Raw genomic sequence first — 25840 nt, 5'->3', positions numbered from 1 at the left:
TCCTTTGATACAGATGTAGCTGTTTCCTTCTCATTCTCGGCTGACACAGAGAACAGTCGATACCCATCCTCTTTAGATCAGCCCTTACTGTATTTGCAGAATGCAGAGGTGCATGGTTGTGTTTGAATGCACGTGTGTGAATATGCGAGCGTGGATGTGTGGGGGGTAGGGTTGCCAGGTGTCTGCTTTTCGACCAGAACGTCCAGTTGAAAAGAGACTCTGGCAGCTCCGATTAGCACAGCTGACCAGACCGTTAAAAGTCTGGTCGATGGCACAGTGGGGTTACAGCAGACTCCCTGCCTGCTGTGTCTCTGCGCAGCTCCTGGAAGTAATGGCATGTCCCCCACCTCCTGTTCCTTCACATAGGGGCAGCCAGGGGGCTACACATGTTGCCTCCACCCCAAGTGCCAGCTCTGCAGACCCCATTGGCCGGGAACCATGGCCAATGGGAGCTGCAGGGGTGGCGCCTGTGGATGGGGCAGAGCGCAGAACCACCTGGCCGTGTCTCCATGTAGGAGCTGGAGAGAGGACATGCCAGGGCCCCCCGGAGGGGGGAAGTGGGGCAATTTTCACCAGGCCCCAGGCCCCACAGGGGCCCCCACAATAATGTAGTATTCTATAGTATGGCAGCTTTTTTTATGGAAGGGGCCCCCAAAATTTCTTTACCCCCAGATCCCCTGAATCCTCTGGGTGGCCTTGGGACATACCACTGCTTCCAGGAGCTGCTTGAGCTAAGTGCTGCTGGGAGCCTGCACCCCTGACCCTTCTCCCACGCCCCAACCCTGATCCCCCTCCCACCCTCTGAACCCCTTGGTCTCAGCCCAGAGCCCCCTCCTGCACCCCAACCCCTCATCCCCAGCCCCACCTAAGTATGCACCCCCAGTCGGAGTCCTTACCCCCTCATATACTCCAACCCCCTTCCCCAGCCCTGATCCCTCTCCCACCCTCTGAACCCCTTGGTCCAAACCCAGAGCCCCTTCCTGCACCCCAAACCTCTCATCCCCAGCCCCACCCCATAGCCTGCACCCCCAGCCAGAACCCTCCCCCCCGCTCCTGCACCTCAACCACCCGCCTGGTGAAAATGAGCAACTGAGTGAGGGTGGGGAGAGCGAGCGACAGAGGGAGGGGGGATGGAATGAGTGGGGGTGGGGCCCCAGAAGGAGCGGCGATTTGGAGAAGGGGTGGGGCGGGGGGGTTGGTTTTGTGCGAGTAGAATGTTGGCAACCCTACTGCGTGTGAGAGTGTATTTCTCAGTATCATCTGCAAGCTTGTGTGTGCACCCAGGTGGGTGTGTTTTCAAGGCCAGATGGGACCATTGTGGTAATCTAGGTTGGCCTCCTGCATCACGCAGGCCTGAAAACGGCACCCCTAGGCTGATGTTTCTGTAAAAGGCCCCGTCTTGATGTCAAAGTTGTCAGTGATGAAGAATCCTCGGGCAGTGGGTCCAGGGATTAATTGTTCCCGCTGATCAGAATGCACGCTGATTTCTGGTCTGTGTGCACGGTTTTGTGAGAGACGGGGTGGGCATGGCTTTGCACTTTAAGCAGGTGCCTGTGAAGCAAATAAGGAGTCCCCCCTTCGAGATGATTTTAATTGCTAACGATCGATTGCAAATGGGAGCCAGGAAGGATGGCCCAGTGGTTAGCGCACAGGCCTGGGATGCGGGGGACATGGCTTCAATTCTTTCCCAATCAGCTGTTTTGCAGGGTGGGGGGAGCATTGCAGGCTGCCCCCTTTTCCCAGATCTTCCTCTCCGTCCTCCTCCCGCTGCGCCTCCTGCCCGGCCCGGGACCCCCTCTCCCCTTCAGCTCACCCCTCCCACTTCTCCACTCTTTGCCCCTGGTTCCCCATCCTTGCTCCAGCTCCTGATGGGGGCTAGGGACCTTGCACAGCAGCAACCGTGGCCTTCCTCCCAGCTCCAGCCTGGGCTATAGTAGTTAGCAGCCACGCTGTCCCTCCAAGTCCTGGGAGCATCAGGCAGCTTAACACTAGTGAGGGAAATGCCCCTTCGAACAGCAGCTGCTGTCCCCTGAAGTGTGCAGGCATTGGGGGTCAGGGGGGCCTTAACACTGCACCCCCACCTTTACTCATCCCCCACTGCTATAAGGGGTAAGGAGCTGTTGCATCACCAGCACTCACAAGTTTTCTCTAGCTGAAAGAGGTCACAGGACTTTGCAAAAAGAGAGACGTGCCCGGCTTTCCCCTCAAAAGGCTAAGTGGTGATGTATTTTGTGAGGGAGGCCATGGAAAATTCAGTCCTCTACCCCATCTGCTCCTTGGCATTGAATATTTAATAACTTTCAGGAGAGAGAGGAGGAAGTGGAGAAGAGGTGGGGGCAGGGCCTTGGGAAAGGGGGTGGAATTGGGGCATACCCCTCTCTAGCTCCCTGCTGTGAACTGCTCAGGGCAGGGGGCTGGGAGCACCCCCACAACCCCAGCTCACTTCCCCAGCCCTGACCCCTGAACCCCCTCACAAACTCCCAGCCCCCTGTCCTGACTCCTGCACCCCCCCGACCCCAACCCTGACTCCTGCACCTCCACACATACCCAGGCCCCCCACCCCACACCCTATGCCCTGATTCCTGCACCCCCCCCAACATCCCCACCCTGAGAACCAAGTGGGAGCTCCTGCATCCCACCCCCAACACATACCCACCTGCACCCCTCACACCGAATAGGAGCTGCCCCAGGTAAGCGCTCCACACCCCAACCTCCTGCCCCAACCCTGAGCCCCCCTCTCTCATTCCAGCTTCTGGCCAGACCCCAATCCCCAGCCTGCTCCTGCACCCTAACTCCCTCCTAGACCCTGCACCCCCAGCCCTGAGCCCTCTCCCTCACCCTAGCTCCTGGCCAGACCCCACACCCCAACCTCCAGCCTGCTCCTGCACCCTAACTCCCTCCTAGACCCTGCACCCCCACCCTCAGCTCAGTGCAGAGAGAGGCGAAGAGAATGGGCCAGAACCAGGGTGAGGGGGGATCCTGTTTACCCCCTCCCCAGCCCTGCTGCATTTGCAGTTTACTCCCGGCCCCTCCCTTGCTCCAACGACCAACCCTAGCTCCCGCCCCACTGTGTTTTTGCCCCCAGCCCCTGCCTTGCTTCAGTCAGCAGGGACTAATCCTCCCCCTATGCCCCACTGTGCTCATCTCACCCTAGCCCTCCCTCGCTCCAGCTGGGGACCAATCCTTCTCCCCCACCCCATGCCCAGCTGTCAGGGTGGATAAAAATCAATGACTTTAAAAAAAAATCAGAATTTTTTAATTTAAATAGTTTTTCCCCTCAAAAATCCAATCTAAAGATAGTTTTAATTAAGATACATTATATCATGGAATAGGGATTATAAATTCTGATTCTATAGTATGAGACAATATAGTCATATAATGGTTAAGAAAAGTTTTGTAAATGAGTTCTAACAGTTCATGGCTTGTTATGCAGACAAAACTACACGGGATCGTTTCAGGGGGCAAGGGAAAGATGCCACATTTATTATGATAACAATTTGATCTATAACCACTAGCTAATACCTTAATACTTACACACACACACACACACACACACACACACACACACAGATGTTCTGCAGCTTCGGTATAGTTACCAGTCCTGAACATAGCTTGAGTTCGTGGGTTGAGTTCGCAGCTTGGGATCGTAGCGTATAGCGGCTAACTGGACAGGAAAGCCGTGCACAAGGAAGGGCTGGGTCTGTCCTCCCATGTTGGCAGCAGAACGTTACCCTTCCAAGTCTTCCATCTCCCTCATCCTTTTTGTAGGCTTTAGTTTGAATCCAGAGTCTATAGGTCTTGCTGTGTCACGCTGCCTCTGAGTTTGGTGATTGATCACCCATCAGTTGCAGACCTGACTTTCAGCCTGGCTTTGATCTTCTTTCTATTGTCCCTTTGTTCTTTTCTTCTTAGGGTGGACTCTTCTTACTTTGCGGCAAAAAGTTCTGTGGCATCTTTGGGCTGGTCTACACCGGGGGCGGGGGATCGATCTAAGATACGCAACTTCAGCTACGTGAATAGCGTAGCTGAAGTCGAAGTATCGTAGATCAATTTACCTCGGATCCTCACGGCGGGGGATCAACATCCGTGGCTCCCCCGTCGACTCCGCTACCGCCGCTCGCTCCGGTGGAGGTCCGGAGTCAATGGGAGCGCGTTCGGGGATCAATATATCCCATCTCATCTAGACACGATATATAGATCCCCCAAAAATCGATCACTTCCCGCTGATACGGCGGGTAGTCTGGACGTGCACTTATAGACTAACAAATGTATTGGAGCATGAGCTTTTGTGGGTGAATCCCCACTTCATCGGATGTGCTTTTCTTACTTTGTTAGGGCTCTTGTCTGCATCTTCAGTCGTTGGTGTTTCAATTCTGTTTCATCAGGATGGGCTGGTGCTGGAGGTTGATTCCATCATCCATCATTCACACATCTAAACTAGACTAATACGATTACAGCAGGGTTTGCAAAAATGAAGGTTGCAGCAAGCTTTTACAAAATGGAGTGAGCGTTTTAAAATGGGGTTTGAATTACAATATGGCAAACAGTGAACAGAAGTTACAATACTGAAACAGTGCAAGTCTCTGTGATTTAAGCAGGAATTGGATTGACAGTGAAACTTACAAAAGCAACTGGCTGAACAGCTATGGCTCTTAACAAGCATCTTAATTGTTAATTAGCCAGTTATTGGGGTAACCGGCTTTCTGAATGAATGTTGTTTCATTCATAACACTTTACTTATGAAGTTACTTTAATAAAATGAACAATTAAAAACAATTTCATTCATCAGTTCTACAGGCTTAGGGACCCATTCTTATGGGGTTCCACAGACTTCTGTATAGATTATCTAGGTTAATTTTTCTATCTACCCAATGGGACTCAGTGCTCAGTCTAGAACATACCATCAGAGACACTTAGTTTTGCCGTTCTCAAACTGTGGATTTGTGTATCCAGAGGTAACATGCTTGTTAACAGCAAAAATGTTTTAAAATAAATGAATAATGTATAGAGGTGAGAAATAACAGACCTCAGCTCTATTGTTCCTCTATAAATTTATGTATGCAGGGTCAATCCCTTATCTCTCTTTAAAAGTGAAAAGTTTCAAAAAGTTCAATGAACAGAAGATTGTTGGGGGCAGCATAGATCTGGACAAGGAGAAGTCTGGAGATAAATGTGAGAAGTGAGGGACATGTTTTTTTGTTAAAATATTATGTTTGCTGTTGAAGGGAAAAAGTCCAGAATACTTAACGTTATTGTTTTAGTTAAATAAAACAATTTAAATGTCTGCCTGGTGATGTTCTCCTCCTCTCACAGCCTGGCAAGAAAATGCTCCAAATATTAATGATTGACCTCTCAAACTGGAGATAGTTCACCTCCCAATGACTTCATAAATATCTGCTTCAATTACCTTTGGTAAATGAAATAACCAAACACTCATTCATTTTCTGATATAGCTGTAAAACCAGGGGCGGCTCCAGACACCGGCATGCCAAGCGCGTGCCTGGGGCGGCAAGCCACGCGGGGGCACTCTGCCAGTCGCCGCGAGCGCGGCAGGCAGGTTGCCTTCGGTGGCATGCCTGCAGAGGGTCCGCTGGTCCCGCGGCTTCAGCGGACCTCCTGCAGGCGTGCCGCCGAATCCACAGGACCGGGGACCTCCTGCAGGCAAGCCACCGAAGGCAGCCTGCCTGCCATGCTTGGGGCGGCAAAATACCTAGAGCCGCCCCTGTGTAAAACTCATCTGAAAAGTTTTCAAAATAAATCACAATTTAAAAATGTATAGTGTGTATCTTCTAAAAAAGAAACCTACATCTATCTCTGAGTTGTGAAGACTATGTTTTAAGGTTATCGCAGCCAACAAGAATGGACTTTTATGTAGAAACCCATGATTAAATTGTGTCTTCCTGACTTGTGATTTTATTTAAATCAAATCCACCCTGCCCACTGTGCTCTTGCCCCCGGCCTCTTCATTCCCCGGAGCGGGAGAGGAGGGGCACAAATATGTTTGGCACTGGGCCCACAAAAAGTTAATCCGGCCCTGCTCTGAGGAATGTGTATTTTTGCAATATCAGCCCTGTGCTTGCCAAATGCTGGGCGCAGGGCCTGCCTCTTTCTCACAACCTGACTTTGCTTTATGTCGGCAAAGTCTTGACTACTTTAGTTCAGGCCTCAGGCCTCATACCAGGCCTCTGATACAGGGGCTTATGTTTCTGGCCCTTTTCTTACTACATCCTCTAGTGTACAAAGGGGACAATAGCAGTGGCGGGGAGGGTCACTGTGCTAAAGGGGTGAGGCGCCCAGAAGCTGCAGTGATGGTCGGGTCGGAGACAGAAATGCTGGGGGACTGAGCTGGCTAACGGTGAGAGCACGGTTTGGTGAAGTCTTCTAATTTCCACTGGCTGCATCTGGAGCGGATTTGAATCAGACACTGAAGCAAAAGGAGGAAGGAGCTGGGGGACCTTGATCCGAGCTGGGGCTAAGCAGGGTAGCGTTGCAGCGTCATAGAGCTTCTCTTCCCTCGCCAGTTGTGAACCTTTCTGCTTTGTCTCCCAGTGAGCAGCCAGAATAACCGGATCATCGGCGGTGCCCCCTGCACGCCCCACTCCATGCCCTGGCAGGCCGCACTCTTTGTGGGCTCCCAGCTCAACTGTGGAGGGACCCTGATTTCCAGGAACTGGGTGGTCACCGCGGCCCACTGCCACGTCCAATGGTGAGTGTGGGTTTGTGGGAGGCGTCAGGCGAGGTGGAGAGGGTCTGTGTGTAGGGGAGAGGGTCTGTGTGTAGCTGGGTGGGTGTGTGATTGTAAGTGGGTGTGACAGTGCGGTTGTGCATGTGTTGGGAATTGCATGTCTGTGAATGGGTGTGAGAGTGCAGTTGTGCATATGTGTGTGCGCGTGTTGGGTAGGGCATGTGTGATTGTGAGTGGGTCTGAAAGTGCGGTTGTGCATATTGTGAAGGGAGGGGGTGTGTGATTGTGGGAGTGTGCTTGAGGATTTGTGAACGTTTTGGAATGGGCATGTGTGATTGTGAGTGTGAGAGTGCAATTGTGCATGTGTGTATTTTGAGTAGTATGTGATTGGGAGTTAATGTGAGAGTGCAATTGTGCATTTGTGTGTTTGGGGAGAGCATGTGTAAATTTTGGGGGGAAGAGTGTATACATGATTGTGTGTATGTGTGTTTGTAAAAGGATGTTTCTGTGTCCATGGGATTGTGCCTGTGTTTGACCACATAGCCACACCTAGCGATTTCTGCATCCAGCCCATATCTGATGGTTGAGCTAGCGCAACCTTAACTCCGCCCCCTTGTGTGTGCACCCTTAACTCCACCTTCAGAGATTCGTGGATTCCATAGATTCATGTTTTACCCATCCAGCTTGACCTCCTATATGGCCCAGGCCAGAGAACCTCCCCCACGGATTCCAGCCCAACAACCAGTGCCCAGTGTCCACCATAGACTAGGTTTCCCACCTCACACTTTTCTGACATGTGTCTGTTTCTCCGCAGCCCCATCAGCGTGCGCTTGGGAGAGCACAACATCCAGCATCTGGATTGGACAGAGCAGCTGCGACTCTCAGAGAAAATGATCCGCCACCCCGGCTATAACTCTGCCAGCAAGGACAACGACATCATGCTCATCAAATTGCTCACCCCGGCTAACTTGAACAAAAATGTCCAGCCCCTGGAGCTACCTACGAGTTGCCCCTCACCCAAAGAGGAATGTGTGGTATCTGGATGGGGAACAACAAAAAGCCCTCAATGTACGGTAACACCAATGTTAGGGGGCGGTCTTAGCTTCAAGGGGGAAGGAGCCAGCAGGTCGGAAAAACAAGAAAAAGATACATTACTAGGCTTCTGAACAGCCCCCAAAATTTCTTCTTCTTTCTTGCCACATCCCTATTTGCTTCAGCAACTTCTGTGGCCGTTTCCCCTGAAAACGTTCCCAGGAATGTATTTATTTTGTTGTTTTCTTTCAGCAATCGAGCATTCCTTAGGTTCCAATTAGAGCCATTGGGAAATTTGCCATCGAAATTGTATCTCCCCCCCCCAGCATAAAATTGGGTGTCTGATTAGTTGAAAGTGTCCATCGCATGGGGCTGCTTCCTGGGAAAAGTTTGATTTGTGGTTGAAAAAAGGAAAGCTGAAAAACTTTTGCCAAAAACATTTTCATTGGAAATTGGAGAAGACCTTGGTCATTAATGAAAGTTTTTGGCTAAAAATGAAACCAGATTTTGGCCAAAAATGAAACCAGATTTTGGCCAGAACCTGAAGGGAGTTTTGTTGGTGGAAAGTTGTAGATTTTGGGGGATGAAAAAGGAAAATTTTTGGGAAAAAAACAGAAAAAAATTCAGAGATTGTGTATTTCTTTGAGGAAAAGATGAAATCCACCCCCCTCCATTTTCCAGCTATCAATAGTTTGATTTACGAAAGGTTTATCTAAGGTTAATGTGTGAATAAGAGACCTTGCGTCACTGGGGCTGTGTCCAATGGCCCCGGCCCGGGATCTCACACTACCTCACTGGGGCTGTGTCCAATGACCCCGGCCCGGGATCTCACACTACGTCACTGGGGCTGTGTCCAATGACCCCGGCCCGGGATCTCACACTACGTCACTGGGGCTGTGTCCAATGACCCCGGCCCGGGATCTAACCCTACGTCACTGGGGCTGGTCCAATGACCCAGGCCCGGGATTTAACCCTACGTCACTGGGGCTGTGTCCATTGACTCCGGCCCTGGATCTAACTCTAAGACTTTCTCCCACTGACAAAATATCCATTGTGTTGTGTTGTCGTTTTTTGTAGTGTACTTCCCACCTGTTCTCCACTGTGGCAAGGTGTCCATTTTCTCCCAGGAACAGTGCCGCAGTATCTACCCTCGCTACTACACCGAGAACATGCTGTGTGCTGGGGTGCTGGAAGGGGGAGTAGACTCATGCCAGGTGAGGGGATGGCACAGGTGAGGGCGGGGTTTGGGGGCTGGCCTTGTGGTCCTACTGCCTCGGGGGCAGCTGGTACAGGGATGGGACCAAGAGAGGGGATAGGGAATGGGTGGAAGGTGAGACCAACTCGGATGCACTGTGAGTGGTTTTCTATAGAGGTGTATCTTTCCAGGCCAGAACAGACCAGTCTGCCCACCCAGGGTGCCCTGCTGCAGATCCCAGGCTGGAAAACCTCCCCAGAGATTCCTGCATTCAGCCCATATCAGCAGGTCTAGCTAGAGCATCTGTAATTCCACCTCATTGTGTGATTGCTCTTAACTCTGCCCAGTTCCAAGTTCTGATGGATGATTAGATCAACTAGCAGGACCGCCCAGAGTGGGGGGCAAGTGGGGCAATTTGCCCCAGGTCCTGGGCCCCGCAGGGGCCCCCACGAGAGTTTTTCGGGGCCACTGGAGCGGGGTCCTTCACTCGCTCCGGGGGCCCCGGAAAACTCTCGCGGGGTCCAGACCCCTAGAGCTTCTTCTGCTCCGGGTCTTTGGCGGCAATTCAGCGGAGGGGGGGTCCTTCCACTCCAGGATGCACCGCCAAAGTGCCCTGAAGACCCGCAGTGGGGGGTCCTTCTGCTCCGGGACCCGCCGTCGAAGTGCCCCGAAGACCCGTGACAGGGTCCTTCCACCCTGGAAATCCTCTGGGCGGCCTTGTCAACTAGGGTGGAAAATTTCACCCATATACTCCTGTATCAACCCAAATCTGATGTACATGGTTGCTTAGAGCTACACTGAGATGCGTGTTGTTTGTGTGAGCACCATTTACTATGCAATCCAGATGGCTCTGGAGAATTGACCTGTTCTCTGCTCTCTGGTTATTGACCCTCTCTGGGATCGCATTTTTCCAGCTCAAAAGGGTTAGAAAACTACTTTATTTTTTAAATCAGAGCTGAAATTCTCCTACACTGACCAGGGCAATAATGGATTTTTCAGGTCTCTGGACATTCCAGAAAATCAGGAAAAAAAAGTCATCCCTGCTCCAACCACATATGAAAATTTTCATAATTTTTGGTCAAAAAGTCTGAAAAAATAGCTTTGGGTTGAGGGTAAGGTTTCCTTTCGACAACATCAAAATATTTCCTTTCAGTTGTGACCCTTTGTAACTAGGGTTAGATTTAAAAGGAAATTGTGAAGAGCAACGTCATTGCGAGCCAGAAGATGGCCAGGTTTGGTTTCCAAACTGGTGAGATGACACATTTTGATGTTTCAGAAACGTTGGGTCAGTTTCTGTCCATCTGAAACAAATTCGGTGAAATCGAGGTGAAGTCACAGAACGGGTCCGTGTCACCAAACCGCCGCTTTTCACCGAAAGAAAGCTTTGTGTGAAAAAAATTTTCAGCTCTCCTCGCATAGTCATAAAGTCATAGAGTTCCAGGCTAAATGAGATCACCAGCCCATTTAGCCTCGTGTATATCACAGGCCATCAGCACTGAAACCAAAGACCAAAATTAAACAAAATTATTACAGCAAGGATCCCATGACCAGGGCTGGCTCCAGTTTTTTTGCTGCCTCAAGTGGTTGAAAAAAAAAAAGATAAAGCCACAATCGGTGGCACTTTGGCGGCAGCTCTCCCGCGCCGCTTCATTCTTCGATGGCAATTCAGTGGATGGTCCTTCCCTCTGAGAGGGACTGAGAGACCCGCCTCCGAATTGCGGCTGAACACCCGGACATGCCGCCCCTCTCCATTGGCTGGCCCAAGCACCTGCTTCCTGCGCTGGTGCCTGGAGCCGGCCCTGCCAGTTACTCTGGGAGCGGAGGGGTTAAAGAAAGCCCTGAATATCCTGAGCCTCACCAGAGTTTGGCAAGTTTGGAGATGAACTCCGGAGTTCTCAGAAACCAGGGACAAAGAGCAGGAGCGAATGAGTGCAATTATAATGGGTGGGACTTGCTTATCTGATTGTTGCAGTAGGATCTGAGTAACTAATGGGCAGACATGTCTTGACAGGGGAGGGTTGGGGTAGCCCAGAGTAACCCCAGTCACAAAAACAATCCCATTGTGGCTGCAAAGATGAGAAGTTCTCTGAAATCTCCCTGTGCTCTGCTTTAGACAAGGGAAAGGAGGCATAAACCTGCCACCACCTCTTGTGCCCCTGAGGTGGCGGGGTGGGAGCTTCCTGCGACAGCAAAAAGCCGGATCTTCCCATTCTTCCCCCAATATCGGCAGCGTGGTCCACATGTTAGAGCAGGGGAGGGTAGACACTTGGGATCTGTGCTTCCCACTGTGTGTGAATTTAAATAGAAGCAGAAAAACCACATTTCCTTCCCCCACCCGTCCCCCAAGCTGGGTTTGAAAATCCCAGCCCTACCTGCTGTGGCAAGTGACTGCTCTGCTCTGTGACTCAATTTCCCCATCTTGGGTATAATAAAAATGCTTGCTCCTCCCATGCCTAGAATCAGTGTAGCAAGGAGTCAGGACACTTTTGTTCTGTTCTCAGTTCTTGCTGGGTTACCTTGGCCAAATCACTTCTCCCCACTCTGTGCCTCAGTTTCCCCCTCTGCATAATGGAGAATAAGGGAACAAACACATGCTATGCCCATGCAAGTAGCCATCAAGAGACTTAGACAAAGGTGCTGACTTAGAGGTCAGGACACCTGGGTTCTTTTGCCACAAGGTGACCTTGGGCAAATCACTTCTTCTCTCTCCTTACCTCAGCCCGCCCCCGCCCCATCTGCTTAGACTCCTTTTTTTGTAAAGGGGGGAGGAATTGAACGCCAGGCACCCAGAACCGCAGATGGCACCTTAACCATTAGACTCTTTTTCCTAGCCAGTTAGTGGCAACCTAAACAAACGGCGTTTTTGAAAAATGTTGGCCTGTAGTTTAAAAGTGGTAGCAAGAATCCAGTCAACGGGAGGGGCTGGGGATTGTCATAATCAGGAATGAAACAGACGAGGGAGACAGAGCCACTTCCGAGGATAACGCCATTTCCTTGATTAGAATAGAGCTCCTTGTTCAGCGTCAGAAGAAAGTGACAATGCACAGTACAGGTGGACACCAAACGGCTTGCAGCCCCCTCTAGTGGCTGCTGCGTGGGCCCCATCACCACAAATGAGCTATTTCCCTCTATCAAGATGCAGAGTCCTTGGACTGCACTGTTCCTGCAGATCGCCATCTAGTGGGAGACAAGAATGATACTGCCCAAGCTTTCGTTCCCTAGCTGTGCAGTCACTTCGGGGTCTGCTGATGAGGCTCAGAAGAAGCTATTCACGTGCAACCCTGTGCGTTTGCATCACAGCAGGGAGGGGAATTTTGCTCCTGGCCATCAGGGCTTCTGTTTGTCCACAAAGAGGAATTAAAGTTGCTGACGAGAAGAGCCATTTGGTGGGTCTTACAACACCCAGAACACGTGTTACATACTTCTGAGAGCCACCTATTAGCACCTTTTGCCTTGACGAGCTATTTGCTAGGCCTGGTCGGAAATTTTCCCTAGAAATGGTGAAAATGGGTTTTCGACTAAACTAAGCTTATGGTGAAAAGTGTCTGCTCTCTATGAAAATTTAATTTTTTTGGAGAGAAACCAGATGCCAGAGAAACAAAAATCTGGAAAGGCCACTGTGATGCTTCATAGGAGTTGTAGTTCAGGTAGCACGTCCCTGTTCTCTGTAGGCTGGACTCCTCAGCCAGACAACTTCTCCCATCATGCACCACAACCTAGCATTTCCATGATGCAACGCCTCCCCTCTCCAAGAGTGGAGACCGTGGTACATCCTGGGAGGTGTAGTCCAACTGGGGAGTCCTACCTATAGAGGAGAACATGGGGTATCTGAACTACAATTCCCATGAAGTATCACAGGTTTAAAACAAACAAACAAAACTTCTTCACATAACGCGCAGTCAGCCTGTGGAACTTGTTCCCAGGGGATGTTGTGAAGGCCAAAAAATTTACTGAATTCAAAAGAGAGAACTTCTGGAGAAGTTTGTGGAAGATAGCCACTGATGGACCTATTAGTCAAGATGGTCATGGATGCAACCCCATGCTCTGGGTGTTCCTCAGCCTCTGACTGCCAGAAGATGGGCCTGGACAGCAGGGAATGGATCACTCGATAATTGCCCGGTTCTGTTCATTCCCTCTTAAGCATCTGGCACCAGCCATTGTCAGAAGACAGAATACTGGACTAGATGGACCATTGACCATTTTTATGTTCTTATGTCCTTTCCAGATGGAACTATAATGGTTTAAAGGCAGTTGGTTCTTTGCCAAATTTTCACAGCCAGCAGATACTTTCCTCCAAAATTTACGTTAGTCGAAACCCCAATTTTCCATCGAAAAGCGCTGTCTATGGAAAGTGTCCCTAGCAAATAGTTCGTCAAGGAAAACGGTGCCAATAGGTGGCACTTATGGGTATGCAACACGTGCTGGATGTTATAAAACCAGTCAAATGCATTGTGCTACAAATGACTTCCCCTCTGCGTCACTTCCCATCATTTCCGAGTTGAAATATTTCAATTGGGGCCAAACTACTTCAGTATTTGAATTTTTGATGAAGAAAATCAAGAAGTTGGGTGGAAAACATGAGCAAAAGTGAAATTTGTTATCATTTTCATTGATCGTTTCTACTGGAAAAGACCCGCCTTTTCGAGTGTGCTTTGCTCTGTACCCATAGAGCAGAGAACTCTCGTCACTGCGTTGTAGATTCGATAATGTTGTTTCTGAGGTGCATTCTTGCCTGTCGTTCTTGGCCGTGATGTAGTGTTGTCTTGTCTCCTTCTAGGGAGATTCCGGGGGACCCCTACTCTGCAACGGGAAACTCCAGGGTATTGTGTCTTGGGGGACCCAGACATGCGCACTGCCCAACAAACCAGGTGTCTACGTCACCGTCTGTAAATATGTCGACTGGATCCGGGAGACCATGAACAACAACTGATCCTCAGTCCCTCCGGAGACCACGGTATCCCTCCCTCTCTGACCTGCGTTGCCGCATAAGGTCCATACGGTACCACTGCAGGCGCATTAGCCGGATTGTCCCTCCTGGCTCTGTGCACAGATGTTAAATAATAAATGCCCTCTGCTGCTGGGAGCAGTTAGTTCATGGATGCACCACATGATTTCATACCTTCTTCTTAGTGTAGCACCATGCCCTGTAAGTGTAACTCTTCACTTCAGTGTCTGAGTGCCTCACAGTCACCAAGGTCTTTATCCTCACACACCTATTTGAGGCAAAGCAGGGCTATCGTCCCCATTATATAGCAGGGGAAACTGAGGCACAGAGCAGCTACGTGATTTGTTCATGCTCACACAGGAAGTCTGTAGCAGAGCAGTGACTTGAACCTGGGTCTCCAAGGCCAAGGTGTGTGCATTAACCACTAGGCCATCCCGTGCTCCCCTTCCCTGTTAGCTGGTTGGAAAAGTGGGTCGGGTCAGAAATGGAATGTTCCATGGGAAAATGCAGAACTTCCCATCGGGGAAGATTCCAAAGTGTGGGTAAGCAGGAAACAGCTACTTTCTCTTTCCCTGATGGGCAGAAAATGGGAAAAAAGTTTGTGAAAACTCCTTCCCACCTTCTCACTCTTTGGTGCTGGCCAAAGTTGGGAAACAATGTGAGACAGTAGGTTTCCCCCTGCATTTTCTTTCTTTTTTGAACGTTTTCCCACTGGGAAACAGAAATTTCCTGGTGGGAAAATTTCAGAAGGGGGTATTCTCTTCCCTCTCCAGTGTGAAAAATCTGCTGAACACTGAGAGCCATTGACTTTGGATCAGGCACTGAGTGGAGACACATTTGATCGCAGGCTCCCAGTGTCCAAACCCTCTTTGCCATTTCAGAATGGGCCAGTATCTCTGACCCAGCAGTGCTGGACTTGGCACAGGAACCTGGAGGTGTTGGGCAAATGCAGATTGCACCTTGGAAGATCTAGTCCTGCCAGAAAAAGAAAAAGGAGGCACCTGAAACTACAACTTCCATAATGCACCATGGTGGTTTAGCAAGGGGGGAAACCGCAGTGCATCATGGGAGCTGTAGTCAAACCACGGTGCCTGGCCCATGGAGGAAAATGAGGGTACAAGGCACCTGAACTACATTTATTTACTTATTTCCTGTTTGAACTAGGGCAGATCTTTTAGAAAAAAAAATCCCATCTTGATTTAAAAACAGCCAGTGATGGAGAATCCCCTACGGTCCTTGGTACATTCTATCAAGAATCAATTACCCTTCCTGTTAAAAATATAGCATCATATTTCTAGTCTGCATTTGTCTCCCTTCAACTTCCAGCCATTGGATCTTGTTACATCTTAGCTAGATTGAAGAGGCCTCCTTGATCAAATTTCTGCTTAAGGGCTGGGATCACGTCACCCCTTAACCTCCTCTTTGTCGAACTGAATAAAGTGAGCTCCTTGTGTGTGTCACTATAAGACATGTTTTCAAATCTTTTACTCATTCTGGTGGCTCTTCTCTGCCCTCTCTCCAACTGATCATCGGTCTTGAATTACGGATGCCAGAACTGGGTGCAGTATTCCAGCAGCAGTCGCATCAGTGCCAAACACAGCGTTCCACTCCATGAAAGAGACAGCATGCGGTTTTCACACCGCTTAAGAAAAGAAACAGGAGAGGCTCAAGCAGATCTTTGAGGCTTGTATAATCTTCATTTTGCTTCCGTGCATAAGCCCCTGTATCGCCAGCTCAGAACGGGCAAAAATCATGAGCTTGCGTTTAAAAATCATGCGATCTTTACAAAAATAATAAATGCCGGCTCGCCACCTCCAGTGTCCACATTACTGAAGGGAAGTTGGACAACGGCAGAGGGTGCAGAGAAGAGCCACAGAAATGATCCGAGGGCTGGGGAAAAGGCCAGATGTTAGGGCAAACATATTCATAGCTCTGTACAGCAGTAGAGCTTTTCCCCTTCCCCTTCCTCCTTCTTAATAGGCTTAATTATACCCATAGTACCTACCTCTGGTCCCACCCCTTGCAATTTATGGTCATGTTCCATTTTGGAGAGTCTTGAATCTGGGGGCTTTGGTACCACCTCTTTTGTACCCCATGGGAGGGGTAGGGAGTGAGGCTGTGTACTGTCCATGTCCACCTTCCCTTTGGCTTGTAGAGTTTCTTATACCTCCCCCCACATCACCTTCGCCCCTCCTAGCTGGTTGCTTGACCTTGTCTTGGGAAAGGAGTTATACCGTCGTATAGTAAACTCCCACCACATCCAGCAACACTTTAACACTCTGTCTTATCTTTCCACATTGCACTAAAACACCCTATCTGGCTGCAGGCAAAGCAACACCCGGCATCTTTGTTCCTTGTTCACTATATCGATAAGGATATAAGGCGCAAAGAATTGCATTTTTAAAACCTCAAAATTCAGACGGTCAGCGGCTCAAGGAGAAGGCTGGATGTTTGCCTAGCAGAGCTGCTCTAGGAGTGATTTGGGGGGCAGGTCTCTGGCCAGTGTTACACAGCAGGTCAGACTAGAAGATCCCAATGCTCCCTTCTGGCCTGAGGAATCTCTGAACACGGATCTTGGCGTCTTGACAAACCCAAGTTATTGAGCTCCAGGTTGGGTAACTCAATGGAATGTATTGGCCTGTGTGCTCTGCAGGAGGCCGGATTAGATGCTGCTCTTCTGACCTTAAACTCCATGAATCAGTTATTTCTGTAGAAGCATAGAAATGTGGGGCTGGAAGGGACCTTGAGAGGTCATCAAATCCAAGTCTCCTGTGCTGTGTCAGGACCAAGTAACCTCATTCCTGATGGAGTTTGTCCAACCTGTCCTTTAAAACCTCCAGTGATGGGGATCCTGCAGCCGCCCTTGGAAGCCTGTTCCAGAGCTGAACTCCCCTGAGAGTTAGAAAGTGTTTCCTAGTATCTCGCCTCAGTCTCCCTTGCTGCAGATGAAGCCCATTCCTGCTTGTCCTACCTTCAGTGGACATAGAAAACTACTGATTCCCAGCCTCTGGACTGGAGCACCCACAGGAAAAAAACAGTGGGTGCTCAGCACCCACTGGCAGCCCCATGGATCAGGACTTCCCCCTCCCACCAGTGCCTCCTGCCTGCTATCAGCCCCGCTGATCAGCACCTCCCCCTCCCTTCCCTTGCCTCCCGCCCACCATGGATCAGCTGTTCCACGGTGTGCAGGAGGTGCTGAGGGGGAGGGGAGAGGAGTGGGGCAGGAAGAGGCGGGGGGGCTTTGAGGAAGGGATGGACGGGGGAAGGGCCCTGGGTGGAGGGAGAGTCCAGCACACCCCGGGTAGAGAGGAAGTCGGTGCCTATGCATGCACCATTTTTTAAACCTTTTCTCACAGGTCAGGTTTTCTAAACCTTCTATCGCGTTTTTTGCTCTCCACATCTGTCCTAGAGTGTGGTGCCCAGAGCTAGACACGGGGCTCCAGCTGAGGCCTCATCATTGCTGAGTAGAGCAGGACAGGTACCTCCCATGTCTTACTTACAACATCCCTGTTAATCCACCCCACGGTGACATCAGCCTTTTCCCAGCAGCCTCCCATTGTTGACATTTTCATTCTGACCCACTATAACCCCCTGGTCCTTTTCAGCAGGACGACCACCTGGCTGGCTAGTCCCCATTTTGTCATCATGCGTTTGATTTTTCCCTCCAAAGTAAAATTGTCCATTCTTGATTCATCTTTTCTGGAGGTGCCGGATGGGTGTTGAGCTCCATCTCCTGTCCAATAAACAGGTGTCTGTGCATCACGCTGTGGGTGTGGATTATCACAGTGTGAATCCATTGGGCGATAAAGATCTCTACCCTGCCAATAATCCCTCTTGGACACTGCTGGTGGAGCTGGTAGGAGTGCTAATCCGGGATAATTACGGGTGAAGCAAATCCTGGCAGTTATTCCCTTCCCTGCACATTCCAGCTCCAAGTATCCAAGGGTAGCCATGTTAGTCTGTATCCACAAAAACAACGAGGAGTCGAGTGGCACCTTAAAGACTAACAGATTCATTTGGGCATAAACTGTCATGGGTAAAAACCCACTTCTTCAGATGCATGGAATGAAAATTACAGATACAGGCATAAATATACTGGCACATGAAGAGAAGGGAATTACCTTACAAATGGAGAACTAGTGTTGACAAGGCCGATTCAGGCAGGGAGGAGGTGGTCCACTCCCAATCATTGATGAGGTGGTGTCAATACCAGGAGATGGAAAATGGCTTTTGTAGTGAGCCAGCCACTCCTAGTCCCTATCCAAACCCAAACTGATGGTGTTAAATTTGCATTGACTGCCAGAGGCACTTCACCTAATAAGTCTATCCACCCAATACTGATGGTTGTGTTTAAATTTTGTGCAGAATTGCTCCTTTTTATACTGAAGTCTGTTGAATATGATGTTTTTTGTTGTATCTTGCCAAAGGATGCTACTATTAATTTACTCAGTAGTTTCTATTAATGTTCAGGGAAGATTTGAAGTGTTCTCCTAGCATGAGCTTTCAGTATATTGCGTTAACGATCCTGATGTCCGATTTCTTGGTGTACATTTCCCTTTTACTAGAGACTGTCTGGTGGGCAATCTGTATATGAGTACACAGAGCAGCGCTTTTGCTGGCAACATGAATGGATATTCCCCCGCCCACCATCACCTCGCCGTGACCGCAGTCAACGAGATTCCCTTTCCTGGCACTTACAGTGCCAATAAGTGATGCACTATAAGCACCCCCTGTACCGGAAACTACGACCACTAATATCATTACTTACCTACATCTCGGTCAAGCTTCCCCAGACAGCATCACACTCTATGCTTACAGCCAAGGCCTAACCACACAAAAGCATGTCGTTTGATACAACCACATTTGTCCTAAAATCCTCGAATGAGCAGAGCAAAACTCAACTTCGCGATTCATCTATCAAAAGGCATTCCTTATAAAACTTCAAATACACCGCACACCTGGGGCCCCAAGAGATTGGGAACCGGATTGAATCGAGCATGTATGACAAGCAGTTACTCAGAACTCATTCCTAGACAGGACTAATCCCACTTAAGAAATAACGATAACATCACTTGAGGGGGCATCACATACAGCCCCCAGCTAAAACCTCTCCGCACAGGATCATCAATGATCTACAAACCTATCCTGGAGGTATGTGGGGAAATCTCAGAAGTCACTGCTACTCTTCCACAGACTTGGGAAGTGTGTCGGCAGTCTATTCCATCTTTTTAGTCGAGAGATCAGCTTCCTCCCTACATACTCTGATACGCCATACTCACCGCAACTACACACTCCTACCATCTGAAACCATTGAACGCGAAAGAGATACCACTCTCTTCTAACAATCTCTCCCAGTGTTGCACTCTGCTAATGTCCCCCATTATCTCGCTAGCGACACCTCATAGGACTGCCCAGACCACACTAGTCATAGGTACCATGAGGGCTCATTCACTGCCCATTACATATGGTATATGTATATGTGCAAGTCGCCAAATGTGCCCCTTGCCAGTGGCACAGAAATCGAACTTTGTACTAGGAACCGGACAGGCCTTACGTGCTCTTTACTTTTCACAAGACAAATAAATGTATGACACAAATCGCCATCAGGCGATTGGTATAGTACAAAAGCCTCAGTGCAACTGACAAGATCCTTTGTGTTAATTTACCTGTGTCCACAGGTCTGCAGTTGAGTAGTATCGATCTCGCTACTTCCATACAAAGTCACCGCGTCTCATGCTGCTGGAGCACAAGTCTCTCTCTCCGCGAAATTACATACAACATGATGTTTTAAATCAAGATACGCCATTAACGCTTCCCAAGACAAAGAAGTATCTTCTGTGCTCAAAACATCCGCAAAATAAGATCGCTTTTCAAAGAAAAACAGACTGTCAAAGCTACAACTGCAGCACTTCGAAACTTTCATTTGCAAATTTAACACATCAGTTTGGGGTTTGAATAGGCTGGACTAGGGAGTGTCTGGCTAATACAAAAGCAATTTTTCTCTCCTTGGTAGTTGACAACTCCATCATGATGGGGAGTGACCGTATCCGGCGCGAACCGCATTGGCCTTCAGCGATTGGTCTCCCGACTTGTCATCGGCAAAATTCCCTTATCCTTCATTGTGCCAAGTATATCTATGCTTAGTGCTCTCTTACATTTTCGTCCTTACCAAACAGCTTATCTCAATAAATCTGTCAGGCTTTAAGGTGCCACCGGTCTCCTTGTTATTCCAACTCCAGGAATTCCCCAGCCCCACTCCCAGAGTGGGAGGGAGATAACTTAGATACCACCCCAAACAAAGACCTGGGCCCTGCCAAGAATGCACAAAGCTGATCCCAGCCTGTGGCGTGTTCAGTGCATGTCCTTTCCATGCTAACGCAACCCTAAATTCATGCTCCGTTGAGCTGGCCCCAAGTGTGAGCATCCCACTTCCCCTGCTAAGCTCATCCAGCCTTCCCTGCAGGACTCAGCAGCCCTCTGCCATGCCCAGCCATGCCCCCAATCTTCACAGCCACCCTCCCACCTCCATACATACACCTGGCTCTAAATTTCCCTTCTCCCCTCCCCGGAGGAACAGTCACTCCAGACTGGAGCTCAGAGGACAGTGGGGATTAGCGTCTGCCCCACCTGGGGAGGTGGAAGGTTTCAGCAACGCCCGAACTGCCTTGCAAAACTCATTTGGGAACGCGAGCTTTGTGGCAGAAACTCTGGCCCTCCGCCAGCATCGATTTCACTGCAGTGGCCTTTTCCATGGAGGTGCTGGGCAACTGCATCCTGCAGGTGGAGGCTGGGGGAGGGCTTTTTTTCAACCAGATCTGGCCCATCAGGAGTCAGCTGCTCCGTCATGCACAGTGCTGCCCCAGGCTCCAAGTGGTGTCTTCTACCCAGCACGTTGCACATGCGAAGTCCCTGGTAGGGGCCCCAGAGTTAAGTTTTGCAGGGGAGCAACCACCGCCACAGCGCCCACTTGTATTTCCAAACAAGGCACTCCGTGGCAGCTCCCACGCTGCCCCTCCTGGGTCCTGCAGACACCCCCCGAATCTGCTTTGCCTGCGAAACCCTTGCCAATGCTCAGGCCATGGTGCGCAGAGGCCATTGTCTGTCAGGCAGACTGGCAGGGTCTCACGGTTGCTTCCAGGGGCTCACCTGTCTGTAGCCACCTGTTCTCACTTGTCTCAGACTTAGGTTGTCAGCTCTTCAGGGTGGGATCCTCTTTTGGTGCAGCACCTAGAGGAATGGGGGGCCTGCTCCAAGAGTGGGGGGCCTACATGCTCTGGTAACTCTAGACACAGATGATCAATTAACTATTGTCACACCTCCCATCAGGGCTGCCTGGGGGAAAACCCATGAGAGTTTTTCGGGGCCCGTGGACCAGGGTCTTTCACTCGCTCCGGGGGCCCTAGAAATCTCTAGCAGGGCCCGGGCCCCCAGAGCTTCTTCTGCTCTGGGTCTTTTGTGGCATTTTGGCAGCAGGGGGGTCCTTCAGCTCCGGGATCCACCGCCAAAGTGCCCCGAAGGCCCACGGGGGGGGTCCTTCTGCCCTGGGACCCGCCGCCGAAGTTCCCCAAAGACCCGCGGCACGGGGTCCTTCCGCCCTGGGACCCACCGCCAAAGTGCCGGGTCTTCAGTGGCAATTCGGCCACGAGGGTCCCCCACCGCCAAAGACCCCAGGCCCCCTGAATCCTCTGGGCAGCCCTGCCTCCCATGGGCTCGACCCTGCCTAAATCAGGTGTTTGGAACAGGCAAACAAACCCAGATAGCTGAAATGATGCGGTGATTCGCTAGTGACCCTTCCCCTGCTGAAAATGTCAGAGCCCACCAGTCAAGGAACAGAAGCAGAGCCATGTGACTCGCACGACCAATGCCACGTGGCGAATAATGGCAAGCACATAGTTTGAAAACACCCCTTAGCTGAAATTTATTGCCATAAATCTTGTGGTCAATATTTAGGAATATCAAATCCAAAGAAACTGGGATTGATTCATGGGCGGTTTGAAACAGCATAGATAGATAGATAGATTAGATAGACGGAGGGGGTGTATGGGGATAGATAGATACTTGGGGCCCATGGCTAGCAGTAGAACAGAGGACATTGGCCACGGCCCCTCTCAAGGGTGCTCAGCAGGCCAGCTGCACAGCACAGCTGTGTACAGTTGCTGTGGAGAGCCCCCTAGTGGCTGAAGATAAACAGCTCCATGTCCCTCTGCCTGGATGTCCCGTACCCACTGTTTGATCCTCAGCTGGGGTCTATTGGCTGTAACTCCATCGGAGTCAGTGGGGCCAAACCCCAGCTGGGGTCAATGGGGCGTAGTTCCATTGAAGTCAATGGGCCAGATCCCAGCTGGGGTCAATGGGCCGTAGCTCCATTGGTGTCAATGGGGCCAAACTCCAGCAGGGGTCAATGGGCCATAGCTCCATTGGGGTCAATGGGGCAGATCTCAGCTGGGGTCAATCGGCCTTAGCTCCACTCATGCCCAATGCTTTATGCCCATTTAGCTGAGTGTTTCCTTCATGGCGTTTGCTGTTTCTTCTCTGCCAATGGGCCCGGCTTTCTCAGTCCTTGTCCTGGATAGGAGCTGCCCTTCCTGTCCCTCTGCCGATCATGTGCTGCATCAAAATCCATTGACACCCAGCCAAGAAGAGATTATTCTGCTGCTAGACTAGATGTCTTGGCCTCGCCCGTGCGCGGAGCTAACATGGGCTGGGAGCAAGGTGGCAGAAGCAGCACCCCACTCATCCAGTGCATTGGCATGACGCCTGGCCCTGCCCGCTCCAGACTCTATCCAGAACCTTACTGAGCATTCCATGGATGCTGGGACATTAGTAATTAGCCAGCTTGCGATCATGGGAATAGTCCCTCAGAGGTGTGGTAGATCTTCAAAAATTGCCAGTTAATATCCATAGCTTGCCTGGGCAGAAAGAGGAACGAAAGCCCATTAGGCAATGACCTAAATCCCAGCCTGGTGCCATCAGAACACGTGTGTCCATGGGCTGGTGCCAGTCCTCTGCCATGGCTCACTAGGCTTGGGTGTGACCGTCAATAGCTTGTCAACAGCCGCATGGTGCCTGGAAATTTCTTTACTCCAAGGAGTTTGCAGGCCCTGTGCCAGATTCCAGTTTCTCAGGGTACAGTGTGAATCAGCTGTAGCTCCACTGGGGTCAGTGGAGCCAGATCCCAGCTGGGGTCAATGGGCCGTAGCTCCATTGGCGTCAATGTGGCCAGATCCCAGCCAGGGTCAATGGGCCGTAGCTCCACTGGGGACATTGGGGCCAGATCCCAGCTGGGGTCAATGAGCCGTAGCTCCACTGGGGTCACTGGGGCCAGATCCCAGCTGGGGTCAATGGCCCGTAGCTCCATTGGAATCCATGGGGCCAGTTTCCCCTCCACATTTTGTTCTGATGATGTATGATTTGTAGTTCATAGTTTCACTGTGTTTCAGTCCAGAAGACAGCAGCTTGACCATAGAATCATAGAATATCAGGGTTGGAAGGGACCTCAGGAGGTCATCTAGTCCAACCCCCTGCTCAAAGCAGTACCAATTCCCAACTAAACCATCCCAGCCAGGGCTTTGTCAAACCGGGCCTTAAAAACCTCTAAGGAAGGAGATTCCACCACCTCCCTAGGGAACCCATTCAAGTGTTTCACCATCCTCCTAATGAAAAAGTTTTTCCTAATATCCAACCTAAACCTCCCCCACTGCAACTCAAGACCATTAATCCTTGTTCTATCATCTGGTACCACTGAGAACAGTCTAGATCCATCTTCTTTGGAATCCCTTTTCAGGAGTTAAAAGCAGCTATCAAATCCCCCCTCATTCTTCTCTTCTGCAGACTAAATAATCCCAATTCCCTCAGCTTCTCCTCGTAAATCATGTGCTCCAGCCCCCTAATCATTTTTGTTGCTCTCTGCTGGACTCTTTCCAATTTTTCCACAGGTCAGAGAAATTCACTCCACTCCCCCATGGATTGAGCCAGTAACTTGTTCTGGACTAAAGTGTCTTACAAGAGAGCCTCCAGTGGGACTGGGAGACCCCACGAGATGGACAATCCAGCTCTGCCCTGGAGAGTTTTTCCCAGTGGTTAATCATCTGGCTGTTCAAAATAGGTGCCTGATTTCTAACTGCAATGTGTCTGGCGTTAACTCCCAGCTGTTGGTTCTTGTTCAGCCTTTTCCCCCCTAGCTTCAAGAACCTGTTAGGACCTGGGTTTTTTTCCCCATGAAGGTCCTTACACACTTCACGACCGCTTTGATCAGCTAAACGGATCAAGCCCCTCTGTAGTTGTTCCAAAACAAACCCCAGAGCTGGGCGCATCATCCCAGAGTCGCTCTCTCCAGTGCCCTCCTCGGCTCCCCCTCACTGGCCCCGTTTACATCCCCAAGGATTGCACCCGGTGGCTCCTTTTCCCCCCAGCCGCACCCTGGGAGCTCCTGTTGAGTCGCTTATCCGCTGCAAACCCTAGAACCTTTCCGGTGCCCCTGTTTTCCAAGCTACGGCCCCGACTCAGGAGGTGCAGCCTGCAGTCCTTGCTCGCATTTGGCTGGATTTAGGCTGTCAGGGCCGTTTCCCCCACGCTCCAGGTCACTCTGTAACACTGCCCTCTCCTGGTTGTTGTTTGCCAGTCAGCTGCAAAGTCTGACCAGGGCCAGTTCACCCATATGAAGGCTGAGTAGCTTCGGGCTATATCATGGGGCTCCCAGCCCAGGAGTGCCCCCTTGAGGCACATTCACCTGTCTCAGGCAGTGGGGTGGTTGGATCTAACTGGAGCCCTGCATCAATGTCCAGTTCTGCTTTGGCCTGTCATCAGAGTTGCTGTAACTCCAGGTCTTCTCCCTCAACAGCTCTGATCTCCAGCCCAGTTGGGTTGAATACTGATCTGAGTTTGATCCCTGCACCAGAGGTGTGCAAGGCTCCACGGGGCCTGAACCCAGCTCTGCAGAGCCGCAGCAGGTTGTCGTAACCTGGTACCCACTCCACGGCTGGCCAGGAGGCTGCGGCTGATGGGACCCTGGCCCACTCGTGATGATGCCCTGACTGGAGGAGCCCGTTGCACTGTTTAAGCTGGGGGAGGCACAGGAAGTTGTCTGTGCAACTGGGTGAATTCCTGGCCGGCTGCTATGTCAGAGCTGGACTTGCTCCCCAGCTCCTGAGCTGTGCCTGGCTCCTGATCCCAGACCGGGTCCCTGACGCCAGCTCCAGCTCTGATCCTTGGCTCAGCTCCCGGCTCCAGTTCCCAGCTCCCCCCTGGGAATCCTGGCTCTGACCCTTGGCTCAGCTCCCAACTCTAGTTCCCAGTTCCTCCCTGGGAATCCTGGCTCTGACCCTTGGCTCAGCTCCCGACCTGGGAATCCTAGCTCTGACCCTTGGGTTGTCTCCAGGCTCTGCCCCTTGGGTCAGCTCCTGGCTCAGGTTCCTGTCTCCTGGGTTCTGACCACTAGATCTAGCCACCCAAGGTCTGGCCAGGGCAGTGGGCCTCTTGGCCTCCCCTATCCCTTTGTTTCCCATGTGTGGTTTATACACCCCGGCCTAGTATTGTGGTAGCAGCTCAAAGCAGAGCCAAGTGGGGAATGGCATTTTCAGCTGACCCAAGAAATCTGGGAGAAAACGATATCCCATTAGATTTGAACTACACCACATTTTTTCAGTTTTGGCCATTGTGGACATTTTTTACCATGTGTCTGTGTGTGCGTGTGTGTGTGTGTCCGTCCCTGCTGCCCCCTGCTGGAGGGGCTGAGCCCTGCTTTGTGTGTGTGTGTTTGTGTGCTTTGTCTATGTATGTGTGTGTGTGTGTGTCCGTCCATCCCTGCTGCCCACTGCTGGAGGGGCTGGGCCCTGCTGTGTGTGGGTGAACATAGAACATAAGAACGGTCGTACTGGGTCAGGCCAAAGGTCCATCTAGCCCAGTATCTATCTCCTGACAGTGGCCAATACCAGGTGCCCCAGAGGGAGTGACTCTAACAGGCAATGATCAAGTGATCTCCGTT

The 25840-nt window shown here is 50.7% G+C and overlaps 1 protein-coding gene and 1 long non-coding RNA gene across 2 annotated transcripts in view; one reads left to right on the top strand and one right to left on the bottom strand.

Annotated features, from left to right (window-relative positions):
* The window catches only part of LOC142047541 (uncharacterized), a 403753-nt gene that overhangs the window by 11093 nt on the left and 366820 nt on the right, over positions 1-25840 (bottom strand). The window lies entirely within an intron of this gene.
* Positions 6185-13992, top strand: LOC116819740 (anionic trypsin-like). The gene is made up of 4 exons (XM_032771711.2): positions 6185-6706; positions 7500-7753; positions 8795-8931; positions 13690-13992. Exons 1-4 carry the CDS (start codon positions 6603-6605, stop codon positions 13840-13842), a joined length of 648 nt encoding a protein of 215 aa, XP_032627602.1. The 5' UTR covers positions 6185-6602; the 3' UTR covers positions 13843-13992.

This window comes from Chelonoidis abingdonii, chromosome 11, assembly GCF_003597395.2.
Source record: "Chelonoidis abingdonii isolate Lonesome George chromosome 11, CheloAbing_2.0, whole genome shotgun sequence".
Taxonomy (NCBI): domain Eukaryota; kingdom Metazoa; phylum Chordata; order Testudines; family Testudinidae; genus Chelonoidis; species Chelonoidis abingdonii.
Note: the sequence above shows the minus strand (reverse complement) of the source record. Positions and strands in the feature narration are given on the sequence as shown.

Coding starts and splice junctions, on each gene's coding strand:
- LOC116819740 (XM_032771711.2), top strand. CDS start 6,603: ATGCCCTGGCAGGCCGCACTCTTTGTGGGCTCCCAGCTCAACTGTGGA. Junction 6,707..7,499: donor GCCCACTGCCACGTCCAATG/GTGAGTGTGGGT, acceptor GTTTCTCCGCAG/CCCCATCAGCGTGCGCTTGG. Junction 7,754..8,794: donor AACAACAAAAAGCCCTCAAT/GTACGGTAACAC, acceptor CGTTTTTTGTAG/TGTACTTCCCACCTGTTCTC.